At 43.0% G+C, this 12,509-nt stretch overlaps 2 protein-coding genes across 2 annotated transcripts in view; one reads left to right on the plus strand and one right to left on the minus strand.

The window, feature by feature from the left end:
• Window positions 1-3,677: 3,677 nt before the first annotated feature.
• The window catches only part of ncam2 (neural cell adhesion molecule 2), a 183,647-nt gene continuing 174,815 nt past the window's right edge, over window positions 3,678-12,509 (minus strand). Inside the window, exons 16-17 of the mRNA XM_080758053.1 lie at window positions 8,786-8,993; window positions 3,678-4,310 (exon numbers count right to left, since the gene is read on the minus strand). Of these exons, the coding sequence (XP_080614179.1) occupies window positions 4,187-4,310; window positions 8,786-8,993 (332 nt within the window). The 3' untranslated portion in view covers window positions 3,678-4,186. The remainder of the gene's footprint in view (window positions 4,311-8,785; window positions 8,994-12,509) is intronic.
• On the plus strand, window positions 5,512-6,639 carry LOC308311443 (kelch domain-containing protein 3-like; the record flags this gene model as incomplete). The annotated part of the gene is made up of 1 exon (XM_080758131.1): window positions 5,512-6,639. One exon carries the CDS (start codon window positions 5,512-5,514, stop codon window positions 6,637-6,639), a length of 1,128 nt encoding a protein of 375 aa, XP_080614257.1.

Below are 12,509 nucleotides of genomic sequence, written 5' to 3' on the forward strand. Positions count from 1 at the left end.
TTCAGCAGTTTGATGAAGAAAAATACAATTATATAATTATTTTGTTATCTCATCGTATCTGAAGTTTATACAGTTTCTAATGTCAGCAGCGTACGACCACCTGCAGAGTTTGTCTGTTTAGTCAGTCAGACAAAAGTCGCTGACAATGATCAATATAATGTTTATGTTCCTTGTCTTCAAAAAAATCTGTTCAGTGATCTCAAACAAAGTCCAAACGTATACTTTTGATATCAACAGCACTACAAATTAACATGTCAAACGGCGGAACAATTTCAGCATCAGTCAAATTGAGTTCATGGTCGTTCTTGCGCCCCCCATACAAATAGGACCCTTCTTGGGGAAGGTCTGTGTTTCGTGCCCATTCCGCTAATCTGTTGAACTAAATGGCAGATTCAGAGCAATTAAGACTCCTTTTCCCACAATGCCCCTCTGACTCTGAAGAGGTTCCTGGACTTGGAGCTCAGCAACGGCTGCAGCAACACCGGCCGCTATTCATGTTTTACGCCAATCAAACCTCACACGACAGAAAGCAGAGGTCCATGATTGGAGAATCAGCAGGGGGTGTGGTTGGCCGTGGCGGTCAAAGTAAACCATTTTTATAAGGAGTTAGGATATGACATCATCGCTGTTGCCTAATTGAAACGGGTGGGACGAGCTTCCTGTAAAACTCAACCTGAAGAAAGCAGGAGGGAGACGGAAGGAAATACAATGTTAAACATTGCATTAAATTATCCACACCTATATTCAACTGTAAATCCTTATATTGCTAACATAATTCTATATTAAAAAAAGGTTTTAACAAAGTCTCTGCAAAAGTAAGAGGCCAATTTCCCCATAATCCTGATAATTAGCTTCACTTCAGGTAAGTGTACAATAACTTTTGTCCAGTACTTGCAACAAAATGAAAGTACACAGTCTGGACAATTGCTATATAGTACATGCTATACAAGGTGCACATAGAGAAAAAAAGAGGCAACAACTTATTGACAGTAGGCTATACTAGTATACTTTGGCTTAAAAGTATAAAAGGGCCAATGCCCTTTTATTGTCATGTAACTAATGCATGGCACATGTTTTTCAAGGATTATGCCTGGTGGTGTTTGTTGTGTATATTGTGTCTACGTCTTGACTTTGTCTATGGCAATCAAGTTCATCCAGTCGCAAGATCACATGAGAACTCGTAGAAATGTATTTGCTAAGTATTTATAGAAAGCCCTTTACAATGTGCATCACATTCACGGGTGCATGTGTTTGTTTCCGACAGTCCGACAGGCATTAGTCCAACATCCGACCCCAAACCCTAACCTAACCCTAACCTCACAGGGAAGCCACGGGTAGCCAGTACCCCAAATTCCCTTTGATCAAGGGTATCGTAATTTAGGGCCTACCCAATGAAAGCGTTTTTGTGGTGCATGAATCTGACAAGTTTCTTCAAGTAAGTCTTGGAATAGTTTGTTTGGTATATCTATATTTTATTCCAACTCTGGCGAGACTAAAAACAAATAGGGGGAACAAAGTAGTAGTGAAAATAGCCAATCTACAAGTACGGTGTGAACAATGCGTTGTGAGCTTGTAGATAGAGATAGAGATTTCCACTAGTTTGGGTCCCGGAAACCCAGACGTTTTTATTTCTAGGGAGAGAAAAAAAGTCTGGGGCCAGGTCCACTTCAATTCGGCATACAGTAGCGCAAACGTTGATCACTCTCTGCTGATTTCTGATCGTCTGCACCTTTGTTAAATTGACGCACATACACACACACTCCTCTATCTCTCTGTCGCTCTAATGAATTAGTCTCATGGTGCACAGCTGCGTCTAGATTATCCCGGTAGATCCTGCCGGGAGCTGCCTATGCCATATAATGCATAAATGGACCCCAGTCTAGGGTCCCGTGCAAACATCTAATTTCTCTTTTTGGATCACGGGCTAAAAAGTTTGGGAACCACTGTTCCAACACATTTCCATCAGAAAACACAGGACAGTCTGGCCTTGGCCAATGCTCCAATTAAAACTCATCCAGTGCCACAGGTCAGGTGGATACCAGTTTTGGCCCTCGTTGCCACCGAAGTCCATTATAAATAAAAGAAAGAATTTGTAATAAAATTGTGCATGTAATGTGAATATCATCACCAGAACACCAGATTAGAGGAATTTTCTAAATCTGGATAAAGTTAAGTTTTCTTTTTAAAAGACGTCCAAAGGCGCGCCCATGGCAACGAGGGCGTCACGGGATAGGCGTCCATAGGCGTCATGTGGCACTGAATTAAGTGACCTGCTACTATAGACTCCTCTCTCCTGGGAGAAGATCCATGTATGTTAGAGTTTAGACGGATATGCTAGATTTGACCCTAGTTACTTGAACAGCAGTGTACTGCATGAAGCACTGTTGTGAAAGAACCTTCCAGAAACTCTTGCCTCCGCCTACTCACCACATCACTATAGCCTGATGTTCTGGGACCTCATAACCATAGCCTTGATGTTCTGGGACACATAACCACAAAGCTGGATGCTCTGTTACATCATCACTATATACTTACTGCCCTACAAAGCCAGAGTGCAGTAACCACGAAAAAAACAAACATTCAAAACGCTGATAAATGGGTTTTAAAGTGTTTTAACTGGTCAGCCAAATGAGATCGACATATAAGTGATATTACACTGATTAACCAGCTCCAGCTCAGTGGCCTTGTGGTCACCCCAGCCGGGTCATAATAAAAATAACTGTAAAAATGGGCATCAAGTGTTTGATTGGGGGGTAACTAACCGCTCCAAGAGATGGGTCAGCTGAGGAGAACAATTCACACAAACACGTAATTACAGCAGTACAGTAATTACGGCTTTGTAGGGAAGTACAGCCTGGATATTCTGGGACCTCATCATTATAGCCTGGATGTTATAGCCTGGCTCTAGCACCTGAATCGCTAGCCATGCTGATTAAAAAATATGTTCTTCTGGCAATTCAGGTCTGGTGACTATGTCAGCCTTGGTTAAAAATCTGACACCGCGGCTATGGCAAATCAGCGCCGTTTCAACTCGATGACGTCAAACAAACATGGCTATGCCCCCACTGTGATAACTTGTGACCATATCGATATGGCTATTAAATCGCCCTATGATGAATAGTTTCTTAGGTTTTAGAAAATCATCATAATGAAGTGAAACAAAATGAAAATTCAGGTGTATATATCACTTATATGTATGGATGTTCTGCAACCTCACCACCATGGCCATTGGCCTATATGTTCTCATGGATGATATCGTTGTGTCATGTTGTAATCATTGTTTTGTTGTCATCAGGCCGGAAGCCTCTAAACCGGAAAACATCCTTTCCCTCAAACCGGAATAATAATACTTCCTGAATACTACAAAACAATGACTTAACGATATAATCAACCGGATCATAAACCCGAAAAGGAAAGCTGCCCAGGCTAGCACTATAGTGGTGAGGGTCAGTCTGACATATCTGACCTGTTGGGGTGGAGCGGAGGGTCTTTCTGGGGGGTCCTCGGCTCGTCCGTCCTCAGCGGGTCGGCGCACTGCTTGCTTTCTTGTCTTCACGTTGGTCTGGTTTACCGATGCCGTTACGCAACAGGAAGCTGAGGTTGAAGGTTTGGTCAATTTGTAAGGGCCCTGGCCAAAACTTTTCTTGTTTTGTTTTGTTAAGTTGTATTCTCTGTAGTTTAAAGCACTGTTTTTATTAAATTTTTTACACAGGTCTTTCTCTTTTTCTCTTAATGTAGTCATTGCCGGTTCCCATGCGTAGGCTAGTGCAGTCCATATCACTGCAAACCTGCAATGACACGTAACACTTTGAAGGAGAAGAGTTGTGTGTTAAGATCAGCTCAGCCTGCGACACAGTGCTGGCAGTAAGTTATAGAAGGTGCAGGAACTGGGTCCTACCACGTTACTGAATCATCTCGGAGCCTTCCTTCCCATTTCCTCTGTAATATTTTGTATTTACAAATGCCTTTCCCCGGGGCATTGTTCTAAACACGTTTCTTTCGTGGGTTTTTTTCTTCTCTCCAGTATTTTCCAGTGCAGAGATTTCTCTGGGTTTTGGTCTCGTGGAGGGGTGGTGGTGGTGGGTGTGGGGGGGGGATGTGGAAGGGTGGGTTGTGGTACCGTGGGAGGGGTTGATGTGAAGGTTGGGGGGAGGGGAGGAGGATGGTGGGGGGCATCATCCTCCTCTCATGCTTTGCTGTGGTGGTGTGTCGTGTGTCGAATGCTGTTGTCACTGCAGTGCTCTTTGATTTCCATCGTGTCCGGCTGCTTCATAGTGTCCTTTCCATTCTCCTCCTTCAGCGGTAGTTTCCTGTGGTAGATTAAAAAAAAACACACACAATGCAGAATAGCGTCTAAAACTAAGATGAAGATTTTTTCGTCGACTACCTTTTTTCACAGAGGAAAACTGAATGAAAACTAAATAAGAACTAAGCTATGAGGACTATAAGCTATGACTAAATATATTAACGATTTTAACAAATAAAAACCTAGACTAAAATGTTATGGAGGGACTAGTGGAGAAGAGAGTACTAAAAGTCATTTTATGCTTGGTTGCATGCTGAAAATAGCAGATCTACAAGCTCACAATGTGGAGCGTTGTGAGCTTGTAGATCGGCTATTTTCAGCATGCAACCAACTCTACAATCAGTCATTACGACCGTACGACGCCATCAAGGCCCGCCAAGATACATTGTAGTCGACTAAATCAACTGTAGATTTAGTCAACTAAAATCTTATGATATGAACACGAAAGAATTTCAGTTGACTAAATGTGACTAAAACTAAATGAAAATGTATTCAAAAGACTATAACCAAAACTAAATACAATTTGCTGTCAAAATCAATACTAGAAACATGCAGAGGTGAGTTATGCGTACCTGTGCACCTGCTAATTACAACAGAGTTCTCTAGTTAGAGACTTTGATAGAAATGAAATATGACAAGTCAGCACGGGTGAAGGAACACACCGTTGTGCATCTATCTAATAACATATAGTGTTAGTAATTGCGTCCTCAAAATTAGAAATTTGAGGACGGAATATTCAGCACATAATTGCACACTGTGATTGGCTGGAAGGTGTGCCATTCTGCGCTGCGATTGGCTGAGCATCGCATAACGGTTGTGCCATAGGGGACACCCATAGTGGCAGATAGAGAGGGGGAGACAGAAGGGGGAGAGAGAGCGGGGAGCTGAGAGAGAGAGGGGGAGAGAGAGAGGGACAGGGAGCCGAGAGAAAGAGAGAGAGAAGGGATACGTAGGGATTGGGTATGTCATACCCGAACGGGTATGGACTAGTGTATGAAATTAATAAATAAGGGTTTACTGGGTGTTTATTAACGATAAACCACGTGGCCGACTCCTTCGTTGATGTCGTAACATCAGCCATATCCATATTTGGGCGTGGACAGCCAGACACGCAGCCACCTGTTATTATCTATATAAGTGTCAGCGCACGTGAACCACAGCACTCCATTCTGTGTCACATTTCTGAAATCACTCGTATGTGTGGAATGTTGCACTGGACGGTGCACCTGAGAGGGGTTCTCAACAGATACTACCATGCTGCTGTGGCAGTCCGACACAAGGTCTACTCGTTTGGGGGGAAGTGTAACGTGAAGACCATCATGGTCATGGATCAGATCGATGTGCACGTCTTCAACACTGTGTCTTTGTGCTGGATGACGTTGCGCCCGGTGACAGTACAGGGAAGGAGACAGCGCACCGCCCTCGAGGTTCCTTCCATGCGCTACGGCCACACGGCCGTGCTCGTAGACGACGTCGCCTACATCTGGGGCGGGGTCACGTACAGGAGGGCGTACTCAAACAAGGTGTATGCGTTTGACGTCGACGCCCACCGGTGGTTCAGGCCCGAGGTTTCAGGGACCGTTCCCGAGGCGAGGTACAAGCACTCGGCCTGCGTCCTGGGGAAGGTCATGTATATCTACGGAGGGTACAACCAGCTGACCCAGCGCACCAATGACATCTACAAGCTGGACACCGCCACGATGGTCTGGTCTTTGATCGACACCGGAGGCACTCCAGCGCCTGTTTCGGACTGTCACTCTGCCACCATCATCGGGACAAAGATGATTGTATTCGGGGGTAGGCGAGACTTCACCAACTACAACAACGTGTCCGTGTTCGACACGGAGACCAACTGCTGGCTCGACACGCCTTCTGTGAAGCTTTTCCCGGAAGGACGAGAGGATCACTCAGCCTTTGCCTACAAGGGGGAGCTGTACATATTTGGTGGCGATAACTTCGCAAGATTGGACTGGCTCCTGGACGATCTGTGGAAATTTAACCCAGAGACCTTCTCCTGGACGAAGGTTGAGCCCAAGGGGAAAGGACATGGGATGACCAGTATGTGTTGTTGCATGGTGGGAGATCGTGTCATCCTCTTTGGAGGATACAGATACACACCCGATGACTTGTACATCTTAGACTTAAGTCCTAGTCTGAAGACATTATGCAAGCTAGCAGTTATTCATTACGGTCTGGAGCAGTTGGGACTCCCGCATGACATCAGGTGGGAACTGGCAGCCATGACTACTGACATGAACAGAAATAACGCCTCCGGATATGGCTTTTACCGGTGGAAGTATAATCAGGTGGGAACTGGCAGCCATGACTACTGACATGAACAGAAATAACGCCTCCGGAGATGGCTTTTACCGGTGGAAGTATAATTGAAAGTAGTGGCAGATATGACCACAAAGATCTCTATGAATAGGAATTACTATGCCCAACTGGTCTCCATCAGGAATGAATGTAGAAACAAAAAGTTACTTTGGGCAAATAAGGAACTGATGAAAGAGACTTCAGGAAAACTGATGTTTGTTAAGGAGAAGATAAAATGAAAATGAAGAAACCGACTGCAACGTTTTTTTGAGGGGCGCTCCTATATGCCCAGCTTTGTGTGTTTGTACCATGGAATGTGATGATTTGATTGGCTGAGCATGGAATGTGATGATGTATGTCGATAAGAGCGCCCATCACTTCACACGTGTGATTTTTTTCTTTCTTTTTTATGCTCTGTCATTTGAGGCAATCAGTATCAGAATTCCAATTGACTTAACTCAGTTTTGTCAGAGAAAATGCAACTCACAGGAGCTGGCTCTCTGACACCTACTTCCTGTAATCACAGTTTGAACATGACACAGTGTGACTACGGCCTAAATCACCAAGGGTCTGCAATTAAGTTTGGCCTCGGGCCAATTTCTCTGTAAGCCATTAGATTGCTGTCCACAATATACAATCAAGGCTATTTTAAGAAATTGATAGTCATTTTTGAGAGGCGCTAGCCCCTCCCTCCTATGCTTTGTGTGTGCGTGTGTACCCCATAGCCATGATTGGCTGAGCAACCCATAAGGATGAGTTGATTGGCTGAGCAATGCACAAATTGAGGATAAAATGTGAGGACAGAAAAGTGAGGACGCCAATTGTGATTGGCCGGAATGTGATGTATGATTTTTTACTTCTACTCCACTACATCTCAGTGGCAAATATTGTAGGCCTACTCTTAATCCACTACAATTATTTGAAAATTTCAGTTTCTAGTTATTTATGTAGATTTTGATCATTATTATTATAAAACATAACCACTTCAGCCCTATATACATTTTGTCCATTTGAAAATAGTCGATCTACAAGCTAGAGCTGGCAGATCTGCCATTTTTAAAAGATTCGTATACATTTGAAAACTTTAAATGGAACATTCTGTACAATTAGTACTTTTTACTTTTGATACTTTAGGCACATCTGATGCCAATACTTTAGTACTTTTTCTCAAGTAAATGTTGAATGCTGGCCTTTAACTTGTAACAGAATATTTCTATATTGCAGTATACTTTTACTTAAAAGGGCCACTTCACCCCTTTTGCTACCAGATCTTATTTTAATGATGTTTGGCTAAACACCGAAACAAAGCCTGTTTTGTGTTGGTGAAAGTCTATTCTCCAGGCTGGGAAGCTTCTGAGGCGCCCAACTTCTCTCTACAATACACTTTGTGCCATTTTAATAAAGTATATGTACCGGACAGAGTAACTTACATTTCCGGGTTGTGCCTGCACCGATCCAGTTGGATGCATTTTATTTCATGGCAAACATAGTGCATATTATAGAGAAGCTGGGGACATAAGATGCTCCCCAGCCTGGAGAATAGACTTTAACCAACACAAAACAGGCTTTGTTTCGGTGATTAGCGGAGTAGATTTGTTCATTTTCGGTAAAGTTGGACCCCTTGCACGGCAGTGGAATTTGTACCTGTGTGCAACAGAGGCGTTCCCGTCAGGGTGTTAGTGAGAGACTCGCTAAACACACTGGACCAGGGCTAGCTATAGGAGACAAACACTTTCATGGGGATTTTATTTGTGGTGTTTTTAGATATTTCAGTATTTCAAAGTTATTGTTTTTAATTTATTTAACCTTTATTTAACCAGTAAAATCCACATTGAGACTGAAGTCTCTTCTTGTACAAAGTGCCAGTGATCTCCAGTGGTCTCACTTCCTCCCTTTCCCTCTCCACAAGGTCGCGTGAGTGAAGAAAAGCAATATGGTCATTGTAGTAAGCAGTGAGACCAGTGTCCATGACATAACAGACACTTTGAAATACTAAAATAACTAAAAACACATAAAACCCTGCAGGATAATGTTTCTTGTCTCCCAAACATCATTAAAATAAGATATGGTTGCAAAAGGAGTGAAGTGGCCCTTTTTAAGTAACAATTGTAAGTACTTTTTTCCACCACTGAAAAAGAAAAATGGTAAATCAGGGGGACTCACAGGTAGGCTGCTTTGCCCTCCTCCATTTCTTTACCCTTGCCACTGGTGGAGGTCTTCTTGCTGCACAGTGTGCGTGTCATGCATGCCAGGAGACCGCACTGACGGAGGAAGAAGCAGCTGACGTCCAGCAGAAGCAGGAACAGGAGGAGAGCCCCCAGGCCCAGTCCCACCACCACGCCCAGACCCATGCCGCTGAACAGAGATTCTGCTGAGACAGGGAAACGCACACACGCACGCACGCACGCACGCACAGAGGAAGAAAACAGTCAAGCAATGCTTGCTTAAAGGTCTGGTAATTTCTTATTGTTTTTTAGGTTTTCTGAGCTCAATTCACCTTTAGCAAAGACCCGCCCTCTACCACTTAAGACACTCCCACTTGGACACTTTCCAGCCTGGCTCATTCATTACAATGTAAATATCATGGATTTTACACATTAAATACTGGTTCATTTTTTGAACCAGACCTTCAAAATCTCTTCCAAATCTGTCAACAAGGCCTGCCATATGCACTGGAAAAATGTGTGTGACATTTCTTTTTTAAAACAATGTTTTATCATATAGGAAAACTATTGGTGGAGAGGTTTGTCTAACCCATATTATTATCCTTAGCTGTGATTGGATCATAGCAGTTTGGGGAGGGGCGTAGCTATAGGTCAACTGCACACAAAAAATAACTAAACTTTTAACATTAAGATTTTCTGTTGTCTAGGGTTTTCTGGCTCAAAACGAGTACTCTAATAATTTGCCTGCCTGTGGACTGTGATGTAACAGTCCATGAATCCCATATATGAGATAATTTTCCAGTGGATGTCGCTGTTGAGGGATTCTGCATGTCTTCATTGCAGCTCAAAAGGCTTCAGAACACCCCAGACCACAGGAAATCCACTGACTGTTTAAAGTCCAGGTTGTGTGGATGTAATTGAGGTCATAAAACCTAAAAGAAAAACTTAAAACAAATAAATGAAATGAATGTCATAAAACCTTTAATATTGCATTTTCATATAGCACAGTAGATTGTGTTCCATCCACAGTGTGCTTACTCAGAGCACCTTACAATATTGTACAATGGTCCATACATTAGGAGGTGAAACGGCGAACCGTCGACGCCAGCATCTTCCCACATGCACATCCCACAACAATGGTGGCGACAACTGGGCGCAATTAGGGGTTCAGAGTCTTGCTCAAGGACACTATAACTCTGGGAGAGACCGGGATCAAACTGGTAACCTGACGGTTGTAATCCGCCTGCTCTACTGGCCACTCTACTCCTGAGCCATTGCTTGTCACCAATACAAGTGGTTGAAGTGGTGGTTATGGTAGGCGTGCTTTCTAGGTTTGTGGCTGCGCGTGTGTGCATGTGTGGCACAGTATGTGTGCACGTGTGTGCATTGGATATACGGTTCAGATCCATTTCTATGGGGAAGAACTGACAATTCTATCTTCATGTCAGGATCTTTTTTGGAATGATTAGAAAAAGAAAAACACATTATATTCTCTTGTGATTTACATACTGTCAGAATCCACCTGGTTTGAGTTTAATCTTTTGGTGTGATTTTGAGACCAGTTTCTCCATGCAGTGAGAGTGAATAGAGGGAGGAAACACACGTTTTGCCATTGTTATGCAGTACTGGAGACCTTGTTCAACCCTCCATGAAAACAGACGCAACACACTCTGGCACCATTAACAACTAATGAAAAAGGCCAGCACTTCTTGCCGTGCTGCCCTGTGTGCTACAGACCAAACTCTGCCCTGTGTGCTACACACTAAACTCTCAGTGGTAGAGGTGAATCTATTCACCCTTGAAGCGCCCCAGATGATGCTAGAATATTCAATTCAGTCCAGTGTTGATTTTGTGGAAACTATGACGGAAAATGTTCCTCGATTTTTTTCACGGAGGAAAACAAAATTAAAACAAAATAATAACAAAGCTATGATGACTAAAACTATGACTAAATATATTGGCAATTTCATCAACAAATGTTGTGGAGGGACTAGTAGAGAAGATAAGGAATAACAGCTCTACAAGCTCACAATGCGTTGCAATGTAACATGTTGTAGATCTGCTATTTTCAGCATCGCCATCAAGACCTACTAACATTTATTTCGACTAAATCAACTGTAGATTTAGTCGACTAAAACTAGACTAACATTCTTCTGTTTATTGTGCACCAAGGGAAACTGATCAAATAAATGTGTATTATTACAACTGAATGTCACATTTACTATGAAAATGTCATCTGATGTCATAGTAAATGCGATCTGCTGTCGCAATTAAGCCCATATGGAAGCCCATATGGAATGTCAAAACAGGTTCTGACATTCCATGTGTTCATGTTGATCCTTCCCCATCCATCCTCCCTCTTCGATGTCTCCTTTTTGACTGATACCTGTCCATTCAAACTCTAGACGGGCCTGACCCAAAGTTATTAGTGCAGCCGCGCCCGGCAGCCGGCGAAAACTAGACTTCTCAACAGGCTCGAAAATTAAGGCCTGGCCCTCATCAAACCCTGTACCCTTAAGAGAATGTCCCCGCTACCACCCTTAGATCTCCATATATGGAGCCGACCTGTTCTGACATTCCAAATGTTGATCTGACCTCATCAAACTGTACACTCAAGACATGCTCCTTATATGGCCAGTACAGAATTCATTCCATGTTGATCTTACCCCCCATGCCATAGCTTTGTGCTCGCCCAGCAACGAGGCGGATGCGTGCACGTGACCTCGCCCTTAAGGGCGAGGTCGCTTCTCACCCTTAGGCGTCTTACTGGTTTAATATATGTTATTATTAGTCATTATTTTACAGTGGAGGCACCAGCAGCGACACTGTGTATAGTAGCAGTGCTTTGACTCCACTTTGAGTAAGATGTTAAAATCAACAGCATTTTGAATAAATTGATTTGTTGTTTACAAACATTACTGGGTGTGTACACGTTCAGGGGGCAAAGTATGCTTTGATTAAAACATGCACAGCTAATTAGATTCTAATTACAGTAGCTGTGCAGAGTTTTAAATAATTTAATGTGCATGATCTTGATACTGGATGTATTCAGGACGTATAATAGGCCTACTACAAAAACACTGTTGAGGGTCTTTAAGGGTAAGGTGTTTTTTTTTTCATATAGGCACCCGCTTAGGCCCACCTAGGCCTACATTTGTATAATTTGTATTAATTGTATCTCCCTGCTCTTAATGTTTAAAGATGGTCGTCTAATTGTGTCGGGCAGAAGAATATCCATACTCAGGCGTCCATATCCATACTTGTATTCTCATTCTATAATAAATATTTGTTTAATCTATGTGCGAGTTATCTGACTGAACTATGTGTTGTACCATAATATATGCAACACAATGTTGCTATCGGCATGCTCGTGGGTACTTGTATTCTCATTCTATAATAAATATTTGTTTAATCTATTTGCAAGTTATCTGACTGATATATGTGTTGTAGCATATGTGCAACACAACGTTGCTATCAGCATGCTCGTGGGTGTGTGAGTGAGTATACACCAGTCCATTTACAATCGTATTCAGCTCGTCCAGTGCTAGAGATTTATCAGCCCGTTGGGAGGTGTAAACAGCTGAGATGGAGGACTGAGCTGAACTCTCCTGGGAGGTAGAAATGTCTACCTTTGATGGTCAGCAGCTCCAGAACGAGCAAACGGTGTGTTGTTAAAAGCACACAGACCTACGTGGCCCACGGAGAGAGTTATCCATAAAGCT

Source organism: Protomyctophum bolini (assembly GCF_963924005.1).
Source record: "Protomyctophum bolini genome assembly, chromosome: 24".
In the NCBI taxonomy this organism is placed as follows: Eukaryota; Metazoa; Chordata; class Actinopteri; order Myctophiformes; family Myctophidae; genus Protomyctophum; species Protomyctophum bolini.